This window comes from Larimichthys crocea, chromosome VII, assembly GCF_000972845.2.
Source record: "Larimichthys crocea isolate SSNF chromosome VII, L_crocea_2.0, whole genome shotgun sequence".
Taxonomy (NCBI): domain Eukaryota; kingdom Metazoa; phylum Chordata; class Actinopteri; family Sciaenidae; genus Larimichthys; species Larimichthys crocea.
Genome location: NC_040017.1, coordinates 24,612,443 through 24,635,075, shown reverse-complemented (window position 1 = coordinate 24,635,075; position 22,633 = coordinate 24,612,443). Strand labels below are relative to the sequence as shown.

Genomic DNA, 22,633 nt, shown 5'->3' with positions numbered 1-22,633 from the left:
CTCCCAAACTCTGTGAACCCATCGGGGCAAACCAGCTCCACTTTTCCACTTCCATGCACCACCTGCTGGCTGCTGAAAACACACCCACCCCACCGCGATCGCCATCCCCATCCCCTCCTCCTTAAAACCACGACCCTCTGTCATCGTTAGTCATCCGAAGGAATGCACCGAGATTAACTGCCCGGACAAAAAAAGACTAAAAAGGACCTGCAGTGTTTCATAAAAGAAGCAAGGTTTAATTTACAGTTTTACTAAATGTACATTTCTTTTTAAAAAGTGTCATTATACACAATAAATACAATACAAAATTAATCTGTAATACTATACTTCAAATTCTCTTACGGTCTTTTTGTACATTATTATTGTTCCTTTTTTTCCATTTCAAATGTTTGTGCTGTTTGTGTTTGAATTGTCCACCAGGCTTAAAAAAAAAACAAAAAAAAAAACAAAAAAACAACAACAACACAAAAACACACATGTGGGAGGCAGGGCAGGGACACAGTGGCAGAAAGATGAAAACAGAGAACAGAAAATCAACAGTTAAAACTGGCCTGCCCCCTGCTGCCTGAAATGCATAATGTCCTAACCTGGCAACATAAGCAACAAGGGGGAGGGGAGGGCAGGTGTGTGTGTGTGTGTGTGTGTGTGTGTGGAGATGTGGTCTAAAAACATCTGACATGAGAAGCAGAAGAGAACCGAACTTCCTCACAACGTTTCATTTACATCTCGACGTTAGCCGAGAGCAGTCGGAGAGGAAAAACTTGATATTTACTTTTTGAAATGCATCGCGTGTTATGAAATGCAGGCGTGACGTGAGACGGCGAGGTTTAAAAAAAAAAAACGATCTTGACAATCGCAGACGAGAAGCTGCCCCTGTAGTGAGAGGTGTGTTTACGATGTTTTACAGTATGACGGTGTTATCTTCTGGTGTTTTACGAGCCTGCCTGACGCTCGATGGGACGCCGTGCACACCACGTGAAAGGAATGTATGCATCCTGAATGAGATCAAACTATTTTATCTTGTCAAATCGAGTGTGGCTGATCTACAACGTGTCAGACACCTTCAAGTCTGCGATTCCCAGAGACAAACTTTACCTTCGACCACCCTCCGTCTCTCTCTCTCTGTGTTCAACCTCAGGCTGTAAATGACAAAGAATGTCTGGACAATTCAAATGGACAAACAAAGCCAACACAGCTTGGCAGAGTAGTACAGTGATACTGTTTTCACAGTGCCCCCCCATTCCCCTGCCTCCAAATCTCTTAGTCTCTTAGTTCCCCCTCGTGTCAGTCCAGCCTGGGGCTGAGGGGCTGTTATCTGCTTTGAGTCTGGGGCACCAGGCTGCCGTTGTGGCCACGGCCACCGACCTGAGGGTGCTGGGCCAAGGAGGAGGACGAGGAAGCGGAGGAGGAGGAGGGCGGGAGCGAGGGTCTGTGGGATGAGGCTGCCGAGCCCCCTGGGCGCTGGCTTTGGTGTTGGTGGGACCTGCTGTTGCCCCCTTTAATGTGGTGCCCGCGGGCGGAGGGCTCCTGCTGCAGGTTCAGGATGCTGTCGATAGCGCACTGCAGGTGCTCGTTCAGAGAGTCGTCCGGAGGGCTGCCGCTGGAGAAGCTGGCGTTATCCATGTCGGGGGAATCTGATTTGCAGCGTTTGGCAGGAAGCAAAGAGTCTCGTGTGAAGGAGGACTCCGGAGAGGGAGGCCCGGGGGCGTGCTGGTCCATTCGAAATGTCCCACCTGCCCTATGTCTGTTTTTCCCGCTCGCCCGCTTGTATTTACTTACATCCGATTCTTCGTCTGTGTGCTCCTCCCCTCTCTCCTTTGACCCTTCCCTGTCCAGGAGCTGTGGGAGATGATGGTGCTGTGTGGTTTTGATGCCACGGTTAAACACCTTGTCCATGTCATCCAGCCCCTCCACCGCACTCCCTAAGCGGCCCGTTTCGTGTCTCGACTCTGTGTGAGTGTGCAAGGCCTCCCTGCCTCTTTTCTCCACCTTCACACTAGCTATCACTGTCCGCTCTGAGGAAGGAGATGAGGCCTCGTGCCTCGGGGGTGACGGCGTCGGTCTGGGGTACGACAAACCTTCGTCTCCTCCTCCCCCCGGGACACCAGGTCTGACCCGGGGACTAATGTTTTCCCGGTAGGTTTTTCGAAGGGGGAGGCGGCAGGTTGTCTGTGAGGGGGTGGCAGTGGAGGCAGGATTGTGTTTGACCCCACCCATGTCGTGGTGATCCAACGTCCCATTCATTTGAGTTGAGGAGGAGGAGAAGGAGCTGGACCAGCTATGAGAGGAAGAGGTAGAGGAGGATAGTGCTGCATTGGGGGGAACATTACCCCTCAGTGGTGGATTACACTGAGTGGTCGCGATGGTGACCGACGAAGCAGAAGAAGCGATACACACGGGGGACTGAGTTCTGATGACTGTCGTGGGAGGAGTCGATACGGGGTGGGACTTTTGGTGTGGTACAGCAGCTTCGAACTGCGGCTGAGTCTGAGGCTGGGAAATGGACTGGCTGCTCTGCTGAGGTTGAGGTGTGTGCACCGGATCTAAGGCGGTGTTGTGGACCACCTTACTGAAGCCCGTCTGATCCTGCTTGATCTTCAGCTTCAAGCCGATCCTCCTGCGAGCCTCGTAGGTCTTGATAGGCGGCTTGCTGGTTCTCTGCGGGAGAGCGTCGTCGTCATCGGCCGAGTGAGAGTTCACGGACGAAGAGGAGAAGGAGGAGGACGCTGAAGGAGCGCGGCTGAAGGAGGCGCTCTGGGTGGTGGGTTCGGCCACAAGCTTGCTCGCTGCAGCCGGAGGTGGAGGACAGCTGCTGGACCAGGACACAGATGCTCCGCCTCCACCTTGCTTTATCACAAGTTTGGTAGGAGGGAAAGGGGTGGTGGGAGGGTTGGCAGACGGTGCTGGAACCGGCGATGGAGCCGCAACTGGGGCCGGTGTTGGAGTTGGAGCTGGAGCCGGAGTCGGAGTTGGAGCTGGAGCCGGAGCTGGGGCGGGTCCTGGAGGAGGGTTCGGGATGATGTTTGGAAGAGGTGCTGGGGCTGGAGCTGCAGGTGCTGGAGCGGAGACGGCAGCAGCTACACCTCCACTCACTGAGGCGGGCTCGGCAGAAGATGATTTCTGCTGCGATGAAACTACACTCTCCAACATGCGTGCGTTTGCCACAAATTCCTCTGCAATGAAATAAACAGAAAAATTCATCATCAGCACTTAATTCATTCATCTAAAAAAACAACAGGATGGTCACAGACAGGTGGAGGTGTACCTGGTCTCTCCTTGGCCAAAGTCCTGTCTTGACTCAACGCGACCTTCTCCTCCTGAATGAACATCCGATCAATCATCACCATCTCTGCCGAGGGGCCCAGTCTCTGCTCAGGTTCAAACAGCGAAATCCATCAGTTCAAAATCAATTCAGGACAAAGGAGACGATGAGAAGACGTGCGGCGAGGATGCTGATTTATAAACTTACTTTCGACTCAGCAAAGAGCAGGTAGCGATATTTATCCAGCATGGCCTGGGTCCGTTTCAGCAGATGGCAGGAGACGCTCTCAAATTCATCATCCACTGTGCACAAGACAACCGAGATGTGTTCATGGAGGTCGTGACACTGTGAAATCATACTTTTGGCTGCACTTTTTTTGGCGTTTACCTTTCTGATAGTCTTGAGAAGAGTTGGCAGTTCCCTGGTAGAGATGGTAAGGCAGCAGTCTGTGCAGCGTGTCCTCAAAGGAGTGGAAAGGAGCACTGTAGTTTGGGTGAAGCACTGAACCCTGCTGTTTCCTCAGCTGTTCTAGCATCCTGCAGTCGGGTGAATGTAAAGAAACGCTACTTTAAATGAATGTCATCATGAGACAGTTAAAATGAGCCGTTAAAATTGACGCAGCACACACCTGGCTTCTTTGCTGGGCTCTGCACTGAAAGGCATCTTCATTGTTGCTGTCTGTAACGTGAACAAACAGGTGACCTTCATGCTGAAGCTTAAATATTAGAGGCCTATTTTTAGAGACCTCGCTGACATGCAGTGGCGACTCCTTTACCTGAGTTTGTACTGGAGCTGGGGGCTGTGGAGCAGGCATCTGAGTCAGACCAGGTCCTAACACCTGTATCTGCATCCCAGCTTTGCCCAGAGTCATACCTCCAACTGAGCTGATCACCCCTGGCTTTGGCTGAACCTGGAAAAAATAAATAAATCAGGATGTCAGAGGCTGACAAAACACACGAAAGTAAAACGATCATTTTAAAACTGAATGGTGCGAGTTTCAGTTTGAATATCAGCTGATATATTGAGATCAGAATTTTTACTCACTAATATCATTATCTGCCCCAAACATCCGGTATCAGTCTGGCTCTTGGTGCTACCTACCTGTGCAGGCTGGGTAAGGCTGGCAGGAGTGACAGTCTGATTCACCATTGCTCCAGCTGGCCCTTGGGCTCCTGAGAATACCTGTAAGTCACTTGATGCTAAAAGAAGAGGACACGAGTCATTACAAAGGTAAATACTTTGAAGCGTGCACAGCGCCCTGGCGTTTTGCATCTTTGGTGGTGAATCTTGTCTAACCTGTAGCAGGAGTTTTGACGAGCACTGACGTCGGCTGCAGCACTGATGGAAGCTGAGCAGGCGGACCAGTGCTGGCTGATGATGCAGGCACATCTTGCTGAGAGCTGAACTGACTGGTGGGTTGAAGCTGAGGTGGGGGTTGAGGCTGAGGCGGAGGTTGGGGCAGAGGCTGGGGCTGGGGTTGAGGCTGCGGTTGAGGCTGAGACACCTGCTTGGCCTGCAGCAGGATGCTCTGTTGGACCTGAAAACACAACAAGACAAATTTTCGTACACTTCTTTTGTACACAGAAGATTGAATATTGTTTCCTAAAGCCTGGTTTGTACTGATAAACTGATCACCAAACTAATAAGCAGCGGGATTTAAGCCTTAAAGAGACGTTTGTGGTGACAGTACCTGGTGCAGCTTATCCAGCAGTTGTTTCTGCTGAGGTGAGGGCTGGGCGATGCCTGACAAGGTCTGTATTTGCGCTCCTATTATTTGCAGGTGGTGCTGCTGCTCTGCTGTCAGGCCCTGGATGGGAACCTGGGCTTTGACGACAGCTGTGGCAGAAGTGCTGACAGGAGAAGCGGTAAACTGGTGCTGTACGGGTGGTGCGGGAAGAGGCTTGGGTGACTGCGACATCGGGGGCATGTCTTGTTGGTAAGGGGCGGGCTGAGAGGCCGGCCGTGGCTGAGGCTGAAGCTGAACTTGAATGTGTGTCTGTTGGGGCTGCGTCTGCTGAGGCTGGACTTGCGGAGCGGGCTGGGGGGACTCTGCTATTTGGTTGTGGACAATAAAGAGCGGAGGGTGAGACGAGGGTGTGCACGAGCGGGAGGGAGTTTGAGACTGCGGCTGAGGCTGAGAGGGAGGATGTGGCTGCTGTTGATGGTGCGGTGACTGGATCTGCTGGCTCAGAGTGAGAGGGGACTGGGAGGGCTGGGGGCTGTCCGCCACGGGGGGCGCTGCGGTGTGAGTCGTCAAGGCCGGCGAGGGCGACATGCTCTGGATCTTCAGGGGCTGTTTGTGTCCACTGGAGGGTACCTGAAGAGGTGGAATCACAAGACACTGAGATGCTTATTTGATTCAAGGATGTACATGATGTCAGTTTAACACAGAAGGAAATGAGGACATCAAGCACATAAATCACAGACTGAAAGTTCTGCATGCACAGATTATAGAAAACATGATTATTGATTCTAGATACGCATAGGGCTGGGCGATACGACTCGATATAAAAGAAGAAAAAAGTGTTTTAGACATGCAAAATAAACATCTCAATAACTTATTTTGCCGTTTAATTGATCTTATTGATTTGATCGATGTGGATTTATCGCCCAACCCGATCTTATTGATTTGATCGATGTGGATTTATCGCCCAACCCTGAGACAAAAATCTCACAAACGTGGGTAGAACAACACCAAACGATACAAAAGCAAAGTGTTAGACTTCTCTAAATCTAGTAGTTGCTGAAGTAGTAAAAGCCCACTGATTTGTTTGTTTTCTAGCGTTTGAGGAAGATTAGACACAAAAAAAAAAAAGAAGAGGGGGAGGCGATGATCATTTGGCGAGCCGAAAAGAAAAAACAGTTCACAAAAAAAAAAGCAAGAAGTCAAAGATCTGCAGGGGCGGAGGGCGCCTGTGATGGTGAAGTAGAAGGTGATCTGAAGACTTCGGGGACTGCGGCAGGGAGGTCAGGGGAGCATGTAATTATCATTTGGGAGGGGAGGGTATCTGGTCAGACTAAAGGTTACGAGGGGTGGTGGCACTGTGAGTCTAAATGAGAGGTGTAAGGCTGAGAGGTGTGGGTTGATTGCTCGGTTATTGGTCAGTAATGCAGCGGATGAAGGTGAGTTGAATTGGATCGAGTGTTAGTCAAGAGGTGGCACAAAGTTGTCACCTTGGTAGCTCCTCTGTTAAGCATGAGCATGGTGTTTGTATTCTGTTACAAATACATACAGGAGATGGATGAAAACAAAAAAAAAGAAGAGGCACTTTTGCCACATTCTTTATGGGTGCATACAGCTAAATATTTTTTTAAAAAATAGCACAGTGGATGACACAATGACGACTGGAATGATCATGCCTTTACAAAAAAACAAAACAAAGCGGTGTTAGAGACACACAGAAGCTGCAAGCGAATGAGTGATTGTTTCTTTTCGAGCTCAGGATTTGCAAAGCGAGACTGTGAGAGACATGGAAGCGGTGACTAATGCAGAGGACAGAGGACAGAGCGATGATGGGGAGAGGTGAAGATACCCTAACATTGTGGCGGCAGCAGCAGCAACAAGTGGGTGGGGCTTGACATAAAGGGGGGAGGGAGGTGGGAGGGGGGGGCATGTCTACCTGCTTTACCACTGCTGTCATGTGGGAGGGGCCGGGGGAAGGACTGTGGCTCTGACCCACCCACGAGTCAGTTAATTGGCTGTCATGGACAGCGGGGGCCGGAGCAGTGATGCTGTTGCTGCTGACGATTACAGACGCTGGTACGCCCACAGAGGGGGTTGACTCATTCTCTGTTTGGTGGTGCTGCTCCTGATTTTATTTACCGTTTCAGGGTGAGGGAGGGAAGGAGGAAGGGGATTGGAAGGAAGGGGGGAGTAAAATAGTAAAAACCAAAAGAGGTCAGACCAAGATATCACTCCGTGCATGTTATTTATTTTCTTTAAACACAATGTTAACTGTACACAATCGATGCGAGCGGTGCGACACTGACCTGTTGCAGGAACATCTGCAGGGACTCCTGGCTCAGGATCATACTGGAGCCCTGGTTGGTGAACAGTAACCTCCCTGGACTGTGCTGAGCCTGAGGGGGGACCAGCCCCACTGCTGTGACAGAGGAAGAGGAGGACACAGACATGGACGGAGAAGAGGAGGGCACTGTGATCGTGGTAGCCGTGGACACGGAGGAAGCCGGTTGCATGGCGAGGATAGAGGATTGCGGTACGTGATGCTGAGTGGGATGAGCAGCCTGGTCGGTGGAGCTCCCCAGCACAGTAACACACTCTCCAGGCTGGCCTTGAGCCATGGTTGCTGCTCCTGTGCTGCTGCTGCTGGGGACTCCACCCGGCTGGGGTTGTAGGGCTGGCTGAAGGCTGACTGCGGGGCTCAGTCCCTCCACCTGACTAAGCATAGTCAGGGAGTTCTGGATGGGCATGCCCTGTATGACTGTCTGGGCATGACCTGAGACTGTGTGAGTCTGTGTCTGGCTTTGACTCTGAGCCAAAGAGACAGGCATCTGAAAGAGGGTGGGCGTGCCCATCTGGCCAGGCTGGAGCTGAATGGGTCCAGAGAGGATGTGGGCAGCCCCAGGGTGGCCCTGTGAAGTCAACACCTGACCCAAGTTGATGTTCTGGTTTGCAGTTAAAATCTGGTTTGCAATGAGCTGTCCACCAGGACCCTGACTGGTGATGATGTGGCCCCCAGGGTGCTGGGTCAGGATCTGCCCGCCCGCCTGTAACTGTGGCAGAAGAAACTGGTGGTTCTGACCTTGCAGGACTGTCTGAGAGGGGATAACGATGCTGCCTTGTTGGTTTAACAAGTGTACGCTGAGGGGCTTGCCAGATGTTTGTGCTGCTTGTTGTTTGAACAGGGTTTGTTGAAACTGGGGGCCTTGTGTCGTGGCTTGAGTGTTTATGACAACGTTCGAGCCTGGCTTTCCTGTCAAGAAGGTTACATTCTGAGCAGTAGAAACTGGAATCTGCTGCAGGCCTAGAGCCTTGTGGGCATCGTTTTGCAAGGTCTGGGGTGCTGGCTGTGGCTGCTGCTGCTGTGGTTGCTGTTTGAAGAGTTTCGGTTGGATGGCTCCCCCCTGTGGGGGTTTAGGCTGAATGGGTGTTGGTGTGCGTTGGATGATCACGTTCTGCATGATTTGGCCTTGAGTTTGTGTCTGGGGTCCAATTCCTGAACTTAGAGGGGTATTGCCAAAGCCCACGAGCCCAGCAGGGACGGTCAACGTACCGCCGCCGCTGCTGTTTGTGCTGCTGACACAAACAGCCGGTCCATTTAAAGCTGGAGATCCCAAAGTGGCTTTATTACCTTGGATCAGAAGTCCACCCCCTGAGCCTCCAAGCCCTGCCTGAGAACCAGCACCTGATACCTCTGGCCCAGACTGGTGCAGCTGGTAGCCACCCATGGCTTTAGCCAGGATTGGCTGCCCAGACTGATTGATAGTCATGACTGTGGGCTGACCCACAACCTGAATCTGTCCGATACCCAAATGTCCAGACTGACTCCCGTTAGGAAGAGCTTGGAGACTTGAAATGGGTTGAAGCGTCACATTTCCCAGGCCCACAGGCTGCATAAATGGCTGAACACTAATGGCCTTGTTCATGACCTGGGATTGGAGTTGAAGGCCTTGCTGAGCAAGAACCGAGCCCAGCATGTCAGCTGTGGCATTGGGAGGAGTAGCAGTGGAGCTCGGGGCAGACCCTGGGAAAATTGTTGCTGCTCCCCCAACGCCGACACCTATGCCTACACCAACAGCAGCGCCTCCAGCCCCAGAGAGGCTGGCATCAGGCAGCGTCTGAACCACCTGTGTAAGGCCGGGAATACCAAAGGAGCCCAGGTCCAGCTCAGCCTCTGCCTCCTGTAGGCTTTGCTCTGTGATGTTGGCTTCAGCCAAGCTCTGCTGCAGGATGTCACATGGCTCGTGATTTGTCCCAATGCCATTGCTCCCACCTTCACCACCTGGGGATCCTCCCAGGATGTCATCATCCTCCAGAAAGTCCAAGTCAACGCTGACTCTAGGCAGGCCTGTCGGCTCGTTGGCCGACAGCTGGACCGCGGGCTGGACCTCTGGAACATGGCCCTTAAAAAAGGAAAGCGCAGAGAGAAAGAAGTGAAATCAGGTGATGGGAGAGTTTTCGATGACCAGATGTGATGGCGAGGAGCGTAACTGAGTTAACACAAAAATGCAGACATGAAAAAACCCCCACAAAAACCTTCTGTCACATTGCGGCAAATCAAAGCTTGTAGAGTGTAGACGTGTTAGTGGAAAGAGGGTATTTGGAGACGCATGCTACGTAGATGGATAGAAAACAGAAAGAAGGAGGATTGGGGGATTTTACTCACCCCAGTGGTAGAGAAGAACGAGCTGGAGGGGTCACTCGAACCATCCAAAAGGTCGTCAGTGTCCAACTACAGACACACCCACCCAGGATAGGACAGACAGAAACCAAAGGCACCCAAACCAGCAGGCAAAAGCCACCAGGACAGAGAAACAGACAGACCATCAAACAGAGGAGGAGGGCAAGGAAAGGACAGATTGTAAAGAACCGGTGAAAAGATAAGCGACAGAGGGGGCAAAATGATAGGAACTGGGAAGCGTTAGTATTAGCATCTCTTAATTTTGTGGATTAGCTTTTATAAAAAGAAAAGAAAGGGGAAGGCGGGCTGAAAGAATAAATAGTGTAATCAAAAAGCAGACAAGGAAGCAGTGAAATTAAAAATAGAAATAAATAAATAACAAGAGTGCATCAGCGTGTAATCTGAAGGTGACTTAAGTCATACGAGCCCCAACTCAAACACACACACACAATTAAGACTCCTCAACACGTCAATTACAAACCCTTTTTTTTTTTTTTGGTAACTACAAATCGTGAGCCTCACAGACGTACGCGTCTTCTTCTCTCCTCTCATACTCACATGGGTCTCAGATCCATGAAGAAAGTCATTGAGAGCTTCTGGGTCACTGCAGGAGAAAACAATGTGATTCACAACAACAGTACAAGAATACAAGACGACTGAGAGAGTTTGTTAAATAACATAAAAACTGATTTTTCACGCTGCGTCAGCGACAACTTACCAAATTACATCTAGAAGGCACCTGCCGTCTTCATCATCCATGACAACTGTTAAAGATGAAAGAGGCCGGTGATGATTGGTTTCATTGTCGACACACTTCTCGTAAACGACAAACAGAAAATACTAATAATATATGTAACTATTTGTACACACACACACACACACACACAGAGACAGACAGTTAGACAGTTTCTGTTATACTGTAATTATAGCAACACTACATCCTGTGATATTTTAGTTTCATGTTCAGTGACACACTGAGGTTTGAGTGATGATTTACAGGTTAGATCTGATTACGACAAACAACTCTGAAACTTTTAAAACGCTCCTCTGCCTCGTCGAGACATGAATCAATACAACGTGGTTAGTTGGGTTTATAGCGCTATCTAAACACAGACAGCTCTTCTCTCTTTCTGCTCGGTGTTGTTAATGCTGTAGCACACACGCAACCTCCTTGAATATTGATATTTGGAGGAATCTCTGAAATAATATTCAAAATACAAAGCTGGAATGTAATTTCTGTCTGTAATATTTTGTTTCAGTCACTTTCGACGGCGGTAAAGCGTAGCTCGCATACATCCGTGATTAGTTATGAGATAAAAATGTGACGTTAACTCAAGTAAGAGGCGGTGAAATAAACAGAAATATCAAAAGAGAAGTGCAGATCAGATTATCTCTGTTTCTGTCCAGGATTCAACAACAGTAAACAATAAATAATATTCTAAGTATTAGAATAAACCTGCATCGATGTGACCGTATTTTAACCTCTGTTTTAACGGCACTTACTTGGAAGGGACGGATAATTTCTGAGGTGGTACACGGTGTAAAAAGTTTGCTGTGAAGAACTACAACAAATAAGATCTATAACAGATAGTTATCCGAGACCCTTCAACACATCACAGAGTAGGTCAAGTTCAAAATAACTTTTCAAGTATGTGGTTGGTTAAACTGCGACATGAATCTTTAAACCAGCTACTGTTATGAAATAAAAACTTTATTAATTAAATCAGGTCAACTATAGAAACCTGTAGCTGTTTTTGAGAGTCTAACATGCTGTTAAAAATCACTGCAAACAATGAAAAGTGTTGCTTGTGTGATTTAAATCTCTCTGTGCTACTCACACATTCAGATTATGAGTAATGATTCAAAACATGACATCACTTATTGCTGTCAGACCTCTCTGTGGAGCAGAAATGACTAAAAGGTTGTTTTAACTTTTAAAAAAAACACAAAAACAAATATAAAAATGATCACAACTTCACCATGCAGCTGCAACACGTCGTGTTATAAGTCTCTCACATATTACCTATATTTATATCTCCTGTTCATTTGTACATACTAGATTAGATTAGATTTACTTTATTCATCCCACCACGGGGAAATGTACTTGTTACAGCAGCAGAGGAAAGTGTAGCATACACTACAGACAGAAACAAACAGAAATATCTATAACCTACAATAAACACGAAAAACAATCAACCTTCAAAAACAGACGTAATACAGAAGTATTGAGGATAAAAGTGGCATGATATATAAAGAGTATAATGTAAAGTGACCATGACACAAATAATATTAATATTGCAAGAGTAACACTGGTTAGATGCTAAAGTATTTGTTACTTTGTGCATTGTCAATAAAAGTTGAATCTAATCAGATCAATAAGAGGAAAAGCTGGTCAAGGGATCGAACAGCAAGTGATGTTTTCACGCAGCCTGCAAAGATTTCTCTCTCTCTCTTTCTCACACATTGAGATTATGAGTAATGATTCAAAACATGACATCACTTATTGCTGTCAGACCTCTGTGTGGAGCAGAAATGACTAAAAGGTTGTTTTAACTTTTTTTAAAAACAAATATAACGACAGAAAATGAACTCATCTTCAGCATGCAGCTGCAACACGTCGCGTTTTCATATAGGCACGCTCAATTTATAATATATAACACACACAATTACTTTTACTCTCTCTACCTGCTATTGCTACTACTCCAAAACTGCATATATATATATACTTAAATATGTTAGTATATTAATCTCATCTTGTCCATGCTGCTGATACTGTGTATATAATCATATAACATTTGTACACTGCATCACATAGCATATTGCACTATATTTCATACTTTTGCACATACTTTATTTGCTATTTTGATATTTTATTATGTATAGTTTGTTCTTTATATTTTTATTCTTATGTTGCCTATAATCACTGTGTGTAATGCTGTAATTTCCCAGCTTGGGATAAATAAAGTATATCTATCTATCTGTCTAGATGCTAAAGTATTTGTTACTTTGTGCATTGACTATAAAAGTTGAATCCAGTCAAAATCAATAAGAGGGAAAAGCTGGTGAAGGGATCAAACAGCAAGTGATGTTTTCTTTGCACAGCAATAGACAACAAACTGAAAACGCGCGGTTTTCACGCAGCCTGCAAAGATTTCTCTGTCTCTGTCTCTCTCTTGCATGAATCCAACCTCGAGTCTCACAAGCAAACTTACAGCAACACAAAGACAACTAAAAGCCGCCCCATGCATGCGGGCATGAATCCTCATTAAGGGGGGAAACGTACCCCGTTGTTGCCGCTCTTTAAAAAAGGCAGCGGATCGTAGCCATTACTCGGTCAGAGCAGCAGCCAGTGCGCAGGATATGAATGGAGGTGGAGGGGGGGGAGAGAGAGACTGCTGCTGCTAACACCAACATATAGCTGCTGTTTCACACGTATATCACCGACCCGCTACAATAAGGTGCAGTTTCAACAGCGAACGTCTCGTTTCAAAGCGGCGTTTTAACGCATCTGAGGGTTAAAGGAGGGAGGTGGAGGAGGGGGGGGAGGGTTAGCTTAGCCTAGCCTAGCCTAGCCTAGCCCCTTACCTCCACAGCGGCACATCAACAATCTTCAGCTAGCTCCCGAGCCTTTGACATTCAAAACAAACCGCCGAGCGACACGGCTTCAACGCCTCGATCCGGCCACCCCCCCTCTAGACAAATAAAACCAGCTCACTCAACGCCCCGGCTCCGAGGGGGTGTTAAACGCAGCTGCGTACGCGGGCTCTCGGTGTCTGCTCGCAGGCAGAAAATGTGAGTTAATGTTGGGAAGACTCCTGGATGGAGAGAGAGCGAGAGCGGAGCGGAGGAGAGAGAGAGGAGGGTATGCTTGGGAATTTAGCTGGGAAAACGGCCATGACTAATGGCGTTTTAAAGAGCGTGTGTGGCCTTTGCCCGTGCAGGGTGCGGGTTCGCTGCAGTAGTGCGTGATTATCGCAGCTTTGTTGCGGTTTTTTCGGCATTAATGGAGAAATCGCGACATTGTAACAAACTCACCCGAGACGAGAGAGGTGCAGGCGGCGCGGGGTCTCCAGCACGGCCTCGCACGGGCTGCTGTGCAGGACCCAGCTACAGGCAGGAAACAAGGCAGACTTCCGTTTCGCCTGATTGAAATCTACGGAAGAGGATTAGGGCCACATAGAAAAAAAACAAAAACAACAATGCTCAGAATTTATTAAAAGTCTGAATTCTGAGTTAAAAAGTCAGAAAAAAAGTCTGAATTCTGAGTTTAACAGTCAGAAAAAAGTCTGAATTCTGAGTTTAAAAGTCAGAAAAAAGTCTGAATTCTGAGTTTAACAGTCATAAAAGAGTCAGAAGTCTGAGTTTAAAAGTCAGAAAAGAGTCCGAATTCTGACTTTTAAACTCATAATTCTGACTTTTTTCTCACTTTTAAACTCATAATTCTGACTTTTTTTCTGGCTTTTAAACTCGGAATTCTGACTTTTTTTCTCAGAATTCTGACTTTTAAACTTAGAATTCTGACTTTTAAACTCATAAAATTCTGAGTTTAACAGTCAGAAAAAAGTCAGAATTCTGAGTGTAAAAATCACTGTTAAAGTCAGAATTCATTAAAACTCAGAATTCTAAAAATCACTGTTAAAGTCAGAATTCATTAAAACTCAGAATTCTCAGAATTCTGAGTTTAAAAGTCAGAATTCTGAGTTTAAAAGTCAGTATTCTGAGTTTAAAAGTCAGAATTCTAAGTTTAAAAGTCAAAATTATGAGTTTAAAAGTCAGAAAAAAGACAGAAGTCTGAATTTTAAAAAGTCAGAATTCTGAAAAAAAAGTCAGAATTCTGAGTTTAAAAGTCCAGAATTCTGAAAAAAAAGTCAGAATTCTGAGTTTAAAAGTCAGAAAAAAGTCAGAATTCTGAGTTTAAAAGTCAGAATTCTGAGTTTAATTTTTTTTTTTTTTTTTTTAATGTGGCCCTAATTCTCTTCCGTACTAATCCTCTTCCGTGGTTAATGAAAATGCATAATGTGCTTACCTTCTCTGCGAACATTTTTGTAAAGTTTTGTTTGCCATGCTTCGTACACTTAGGCAAGAGTAGTTATTGGTGATAAACTCCACATTTTGCCCGTGTAAACATGCCAAATTTTAATTAATTTTGTTTGCAGTAAACTGCCAGTCTGCTATACTGTATGACAGACAGGGCATGTGCAATATTTGTATAATTGCTTTTACCATTTGCTATGCAAATACAAGCAAGATGCAGCATTCACTTTTTATGAATACCCCCTGTTTTCTTTGTATAGCATTTATATTTTATTTTTGCATTTGTATTTATATTGTGGTTTTATCTTTGTCTATCCTGTACTATTAGGACCAGCACCTCATTGAAGCCCGAAATTTCAATACTCTGTACGTCCTGTACATATGGCAGCATTGACAATGAAGTTGACTTGAACTTGAACTTGAACTCAGCATTTGAAAGGATGAGCAGGCATAGCTGATTGTATATTGATTTATTTATGCAGTTCTTTCCCATGTAGTATTTGTAGTATTTCGGTGCCTTGCTAAAGGGCACCTCGGCAGTGCCCAGGAGTTGAACTGAAACCTCTCCAGCTACCAGTCCACCTCCATACTACCCTCCCAAGCCAAGTCTCGATGAACTGAGCTACTGAAGACAATTAAATCATACACAGCTGTATATACAACTTTTGGGTAAGATCCTTCTCTAACAGTCAGATGTTTTGAAGCTTGAAGATGCAAATGTCCATATAATTCAGTCTGGTTTATGTTTCTCCAGCTCCAGACAACAAGACACCCTGATAATCATGCATGTGTCTGTCTAAACACAGCATAGGTAAGTTTGTGTCAGATGTTTTGAAGCTTGAAGATGCAAGTGTCCATATATCTTTTTTTAAAAGATATTTCTTATTTCTGAGTTACTTCTTACTGTTTCTTAGCTTATACGAGCTGCTGTGACAAGTGACTTTCCCCGGTGTGTGATCATTAAAGTCTTATATTATCTTATCTTAATGTTATTTTTCTGATGTTGTTATATTTAGCAGGATATGGACAATTTAATGTAACATCACATATATAATAATAAAACTGGCAGCATCAGAACACTTTGACACGAGTAAAACAATAACTTGAATAATTTATTTGCTTAGTCATGGATTAAAATCAGCTCAGGATTACACAGGATTTTCAAACAGTGTGTTTTATTCATTCATTTTTTCAAGTCAACAACAATATTATTGTCTAACCCAGTTTGTTGTTGTTGTATTACACAAGATTAAGAACTTACTGACACTTTGAGCTGAGTGAACAGCAAATATCTCTTCTTATTATTATTATTATTATTAATTATTATTATTATTATTATTATTATTAACTCAAAAGTGTTATAGTACTTGATATTGTCAGTGGTCTGTATGTAAACATGTGTACCCTAATTCAGTCTGGTTTATGTTTCTCCAGCTTGACTTCTTGACTTTTTTTTAAAGATATTTCTTATTTCTGAGTTACTTCTTACTGTTTCTTAGTATACGAGCTGCTGTGACAAGTGAATTTCCCCAGTGAAAAACTGTATTTATATATATATATTATATATATAATATATATATAATATATATATATATATATATATATATATATATATATATATATATATATAATTCGTAATGATGATACTTGTTTAACTTAACTGGAGTATTGTAAAAAATAATTTCCCCCTGGGATTAATAAAGTATTTCTGATTCTGAATCTGATTACAGAAGATTAAGAATAGCAATGTAACTTTATGAACTTACTGACACTTTGAGCTGAGTGAACAACAAATATCTCTGATGTTGTTGCATTTAGCAGGATATAATTAATTAAACAATCTTGAAAGAGATCAACTGGACACACACTCATGCTTTGCTTGTTGTTGTTTTTTTTAAATGCACAGGAGTGGTAGTTTCCGAGCAGCACCTGAACGCCTCGGCGCTGTCCCGCGTCACGTGACAGAGGTGCGTTTACTTTGCGGCGGGTGATGTGACACGGCAAACCCAGCTAGCTCCGTCTCGGTTGCAGGTTGCTGCGTTGTTGTTGTTGACTTCGCAACTTTGTCTCGAGAAACACACGAACAAATGGACAACAGCGGCAAAGAGAAAGAAGCCACGGCCTTGGTGCGCGGAGGCCGAGAAGAAGATGAAGTCGTCGCAGTCGTTTTTCGGAGCGCTGTTCGGGTGAGTTCACGTTTAGCTACAGGCCAAGTAAGCGGAAGGTGGTTAACCCACCGACGGACCTGAAGACGGGACACACACATTTACAACCCCGACTGCTTTGTGTTTAACATCAAGTCTGCGCGGTTAACGTTATATATACGTATATGCAACGTTGCGTAATGTTACATGCGGACTGCGGAGCCGGGGATCGAACCGCCGATCACCTGATCAGCGGCTCCGCCTCCTGCAAGAGACACAACGTCTAAAGACAGGGTGGCGTTAATGTGTCTCAGGTTGTAATCAAAGATGAGCCGGTGTAACATTTCCACAATGTTGGAGTGTGTGTGTGGTGTGTGTGTGTGTGTGTGTGTGTGTGTGTGTGTGTGTGTGTGTGTGTGTGGCAGCTGTAGCGCCATCTACTGTAAGAAATCACATTTGTTTACAAAAGCAGCTGAGAGGAAACGCGTTTATGAGCTGCAGGAGATTAAAGGAGACAGTGAGAGAGGGGACACTACACACAGCAGAGCTCAAAGATAATCATGCATGTGTCTGTCTAAACTCAGCGTAGGTAGGTTTGTGTCACATGTTTTGAAGCTTGAAGATGCAGGTGTCCATATAATTCAGATGTTTTTATTTTTCGAGTTACTTCTTACTGTTTCTAGTTTATACGAGCTGCTGTGACAAGTAAATCAGAACCAGAATCAGAATATCTTATTAATCCCAGCAGGAAATGTTTTTTGTTACAGCAGCTCCCACAGGTAAGTGAGATAGTAAGAAAACAAACTTTAACACTATCCACCTGTACGATATCCTATTTTAACACTATTACCATGTATGAATAAGCCGTTAAATAAAACCAGTAACAGTAAAATAAAAAAAACAAGTAACAGTGAACTATGCAATATTTAATCTAAAACCTTTATAAAGAATTTAGTCTTTGTGACAAGTGACTTTCCCCGGTGTGTGATCATTAAAGTCTTAATATCTCTTATATTATCTTAATGTTATTTTCTGACGTTTTATTTAGCAGGATATGGACAATTTAATGTAACATCACATTATATAGATATAATATATATATATATATATATATAATATTTTAATATATATATAAAAATAAAACTGGTGTTAAAACAACAGCAGCACTAAAACAATAACTTGAATCATTTATTTGCTTAGTCAGGGATTGAAATCAGCGCAGGATTACACAGGATTTTCAAACAGTGTGTTTTATTCATTCATTTATTCAAACAACAATATATTGTCTAACCGGGTTGTTGTTGTGTTATTACACAAGATTAAGAACTTACTGACACTTGAGCTGAGTGAACAATAATATCTCTTATTATTATTATTATATTATATTATTATTATTATTATAATTATATTTGATATTTGTCTGTGTGTAAACATGTGTACTCTCATACAGGGTTCCTCCAAGTTGGAAGAGGCCTGTGACATGTACGTGAGGGCGGCCAACATGTACAAATGGCCAAAAACTGGTGTGGTAAGAATGATTATACAGATCGAATGATACCATATCCTCCTTTATGTCAGTCCTCCTAACGTGTCGCCCTTTTTTTTTTCCCCTTTCAGCCGGCAGAAACGCGTTCCCAGGCGCGCTCGCCTTCACCTTCAGATGCAAGCAAACACGATGCTGCGACTAACTTCATAGATGCTGGAACGCCTTCAAAAAAGCAGACCCGCAAGGTGACAGTTACAAACGCATTACCGCCGTCGAGCGTACGACCGCTGAAGCTCGCTCGTAAAGCCCGTTTTACAAGCTCCTGCCTTAAAGACAGTGTTATTGAAGGTCGTGTCACGGCTTTTCTGTTCAGTCAGCAAATGGATATGTGGACAAATTTTGAAATAATTTGTTATTTTATTGATGTTAATTCACTGAATAATCGCATTAAAAACATGTCATGTGTCTAAATATTATTGTTTTTCCCCAACAGAGGCCATAAACTGCCTAAATGCAGCTATGAGATATACACAGATATGGTGAGTTATGTCCATGTTATGTAACGTGTGTAACTTCCCCCTGAGGATATTTTCTGACATGATTTATGTTTTTTGGTTTCAGGGGCGCTTCACCATCGCGGCAAACATCACATCAGGATCGCTGAAATTTACGAGACGGAGCTTGTGGACGTCGACAAGGTCAGGCGAAATATCGTGCTTTATGTTTTAATCGTTTGTATTTGTAATTTAACGGCGTCTTAAACTGTCAAATAATCTCCGTTAATGTCCGAGCACGGGGGCAGCTCTGTTCACGCCTGATTGTCCTATTGTGTCCTCTCTCTCTCTCTCTCTGTGTTCCAGGCCATCGCTCATTATGAACAGGCAGCAGATTATTACAAAGGTGAAGAATCCACCAGGTGACTGTTTTTAAATTTGTTGTGTCTAACTCTTTGCACTCTACATCTTTGCTCGATGATTGTACAGTTAAGTCGGCGATACGTGCGCACTGACAAACTTTCCGTTTTCCTGTTTTCAGTTCAGCAAACAAGTGCCTTCTGAAAGTAGCAACCTACGCAGCCCAGCTGGAGCAGTACCTGAAAGCAGTCGAGATATACGAACAGGTTGATGAGCTCACCGCAGCCTTCGTCTCATGTCACATATCATCACTGGCTTCAGGGGGCTCCGCTAACAAAACAAAACGCATCATTTTGTGATTTTTCAGGTTGGGACCCACGCGATGGACAGCACGCTCCTGAAATACAGCGCCAAGGATCACTTCTTCAAGGCAGCGCTCTGTCACTTCTGTGTAGACATGCTGAATGCAAAGGTAAGCCGCTACGCTGAATGTCGTGTGTGTGCGTTACACGAGCCGCCATTCACCCTAAGTTCGTCCTCTTGTCACGCAGCTCGCGTGCAGAAGTACGAAGAAATGTTTCCGGCCTTTTTCGGACTCTAGAGAATGCAAACTGTTTGAAGGTAAGCTTTGCTGTTAACGTGCCTTTTAAAATCTGAGGCTGAACGCTGCTGAGATGAACTTTACCACCGGCTCACCGTTGCTTTCTGTTTGACAGGCGGTTGACCTCGCTAACACCACACAGTGATCAAAATGAAGTTAGATCATGGGAAAATGTTTAATACTTCACCCGCAGCAGATAACATAAAACACCAATACAGCAGCAATACTTACAGCCGTGCGCACACAGTGTGTTATAGCCTGTGTTGAACTCCCGTTTTGGTTTACGACCGCTCTGATTTTTGTAAAAATGCTTTATCTAACCAGAAACTTCTAGATGCCTGTGAAGAACAGAACGTGACGCCTATACTGACTCGGTGAGTGCAAACATATTTCAACAAGTAAAGCGTGTATCGCTCCCTCCAGGAAACAAGATGACGGCCCTCATCCACAGCCAAGACTGTTACAGGACAAGACATGATTTAATATAAAGTATACATGACTGAAATAAACGTAAATATATAATCTAGAGGAATTTGTCCGTTTAATCAAAATAACGTCTTCAAAAAATGCAAATTGGAAATACAAATTCACTTTAAACACTTAAACAGAGCATTAAAAAACAACATAAATTAGTTCCCACAACAAATTGATTCATTAAAATAATGCGAGAAAAACAAATGTATTAAATTCATACAAATATCAGTTAGAGCCAAGGTTCTGCAGCAGTAAGATTAAACGTCCTGGACTGACTTCAGCGTTCAACAGTGTGACTACAGATTGATTACCTTGTCAGTGTTGAGATCCAAATAAAATACAGCAAAGAAAATAAAGAGTCTTTATTGATATACAGTGGCTTTCTTAGAACTTATCTCAAGTGTATGTTGTTTGGGCTATTTATTCACAGTAATATATCAAAATGTAAGTTATTTTCTGCCTTTCTCTGTGTCATTTCTAACCGTCGCTCCTCGTTTCTCAGGTGAAAGAATACGACACCATTTCACGGCTGGACCAGTGGCTCACCACCATGCTTCTCCGCATCAAGAAAACCATACAGGACGAGGAGAGTGACCTCCGCTGACTCCCTTCCCCCGCTCGCCTCAAACCTCCAACAAGCGACTTGCACCTCTTCTTTTTTTTTGCCTTGAGCCTCTCGCCTCCATTTCTAGCAGCAATCTTGACTTTTTTGACCAGTTAGCCTTTATATTCCTCACAGATACTGTTTTGTTTCACACCATCTGCAGTATTTGTTTCTTGCCTTTTTAATCAGCGCCCAAAAAAAAAAAAAAAAGATTATGGCCTTTTTAAGGTTTAAACACTATTTTCCGAGTGTGCACTGGCCACAAGTATGTTAGTTGTATATTTGTTAGTGATACATACAGGTATTGGCCCTATATTGTTATAATATTCATAATAGGCTTAATACCAGCTACTCATACCAGCACACTTATATAAGAAGGTTTATTTGATGTTTCTTGTTATTAAAAACGGATGAGAGGATGCCAATTTACTAACACTTTGATCTACAAACTATTTTCCAGAACGTGCTTCGAATAAACTTTGACCAAAAAAAAAGAAAGAAAAAAGCACTCACCTAGGTTTTTGGTACGTTCAAGTGCTCGAGTGTATATACCCGTAGTCGTAATCACGGCACCTCTAATCAAACGGCACTTCATCCAGCGGCAGAGTTTCTGATGTTATTCACCGGCGAATACCCCTCTGCCTACACTGCGAAGTTCTCAGGACGTGAACAGCTAGATCTGATGGAGAGGAAATGCTTTAGAAGCGTTGCTGATTAATTGCTTAATTTGTTTTGTCATTTAAAAAAAAGTGCTTTTATTCCACGAAAGAGGTTGAAAGACCACACCACCCCCCGTTTAGCTTTGAACGTTGGCATGGTTGGTATGGATGAGAACAGTAGAGAAGACGTTTGTTTTCCACTGTATAATAGGATGACCTCTCCTGTGTGTTTTGTGTTTCTTCCTTTTTCTGTCATAACTAACCAGGCTGGGAAAAAAAAGAAGGCGGCCTGCACATGAGCAATACATTGAAATAATATAATAAAAAAAAACAACAAAAGGAGCTTTACTGACGAACACGTGTGCTCATCATCTGTAACCTCCTGATGATAGAGACAAAGGTCTTTTAACAGTTTGTACATGTTTCCTGTCAAACGTTTGAATAAAGCACAGCATCCTCCCGCTGGGCGTGGTTTGCTGCACCTGTACCTGTGTGTGTGTGTGTGTAGTGATCACGTGATCTCATGCACCTGCACCTATGCATGCACTCACACTCGCCGATATCATTAAGGCAAAATATGTGGCAGAGAGTTAAAGATGCGGTTTGGTGGGAGCCTCGTAGGACGCGGAGACTCCTGACTGTTCAGCCTTTGCTCGGGTGGCGATCATCTTCAGTAAGTTTTTACTTTAAATGTTAATTTAATTCTGTTTGATTTTTTTTAACTCCAGGTTAGCTTGTAAAAAATTGTTCTGTATCTCTGTGTAGGTTTTATATACAGTTTTGTATTTTTATTGATATAAATCGATTTAAAGGCGCCATTTTCGGGATATAAAACAGGTAAACATGCTGTAGAAGTCTGTTTCCGTTAAAGCCACAGGCCTCAGGTGTTTTGTCATTGTCACGCTTGTTTAATCAGTGAGGCCCCTCAGGACTGTTCCCCCCTTTTGTTATTTGTACAATGCCGGTTTGCATCTAATTAACACCTGAGGAGAGGGTGTGTTCAACTGTGTCCAGGGTGAGCGTCGCTGCAGGATACCTGTTTATTTATTCCACACTGACATATATTTAGAAAACATTTTCCATGTACAGCCAAGGTCACATTTCATCTCCATAAGCCCATTTAATGTCCAAACAATATGCTTTGGTAAAAGGA

The 22,633-nt window shown here is 44.3% G+C and overlaps 2 protein-coding genes and 1 long non-coding RNA gene across 11 annotated transcripts; 2 read left to right on the top strand and 1 right to left on the bottom strand.

Annotated features, from left to right (window-relative positions):
- Positions 1 to 208: 208 nt before the first annotated feature.
- On the bottom strand, positions 209 to 13,799 carry bicra (BRD4 interacting chromatin remodeling complex associated protein). Of its 9 annotated transcripts, none has more exons than XM_019273000.2 (15): positions 13,660 to 13,799; positions 10,343 to 10,388; positions 10,183 to 10,228; positions 9,610 to 9,675; positions 7,253 to 9,346; positions 6,883 to 7,071; positions 4,953 to 5,579; positions 4,559 to 4,799; positions 4,307 to 4,461; positions 4,038 to 4,172; positions 3,891 to 3,940; positions 3,650 to 3,798; positions 3,470 to 3,564; positions 3,266 to 3,371; positions 209 to 3,173 (listed from the first exon to the last, which is right to left on the bottom strand). In XM_019273000.2, the coding sequence occupies exons 2-15, from the start codon at positions 10,381 to 10,383 to the stop codon at positions 1,312 to 1,314; spliced, it is 5,856 nt and encodes a 1,951-aa protein (XP_019128545.2). In that variant the 5' UTR covers positions 10,384 to 10,388; positions 13,660 to 13,799; the 3' UTR covers positions 209 to 1,311. The 9 variants fall into 9 exon arrangements, with proteins under 9 accessions (XP_019128545.2, XP_027136760.1, XP_027136761.1 ...); XM_027280959.1 differs by lacking the exon at positions 13,660 to 13,799 and adding an exon at positions 13,210 to 13,335; XM_027280960.1 differs by lacking the exon at positions 13,660 to 13,799 and adding an exon at positions 13,210 to 13,335 and having other exon boundaries at positions 3,266 to 3,368.
- On the top strand, positions 13,382 to 16,637 carry LOC113746182 (uncharacterized). Its single transcript, XR_003462655.1, has 4 exons — positions 13,382 to 13,486; positions 15,156 to 15,327; positions 15,413 to 15,469; positions 16,565 to 16,637. It is a non-coding gene; the product is annotated as an uncharacterized LOC113746182 (long non-coding RNA).
- A 108-nt stretch (positions 16,638 to 16,745) lies between these two features.
- Positions 16,746 to 20,838, top strand: LOC104925939 (alpha-soluble NSF attachment protein). Its single transcript, XM_027280661.1, is given in 17 exon segments — positions 16,746 to 16,787; positions 16,789 to 16,848; positions 18,253 to 18,327; positions 18,427 to 18,466; positions 18,469 to 18,501; positions 18,504 to 18,533; positions 18,782 to 18,805; positions 18,808 to 18,827; positions 18,910 to 18,925; positions 18,928 to 18,986; positions 19,149 to 19,204; positions 19,324 to 19,408; positions 19,510 to 19,614; positions 19,694 to 19,758; positions 20,064 to 20,095; positions 20,098 to 20,117; positions 20,720 to 20,838. Coding segments are annotated over 17 exon segments (864 nt in total). The 3' UTR covers positions 20,822 to 20,838.
- Positions 20,839 to 22,633: the final 1,795 nt, after the last annotated feature.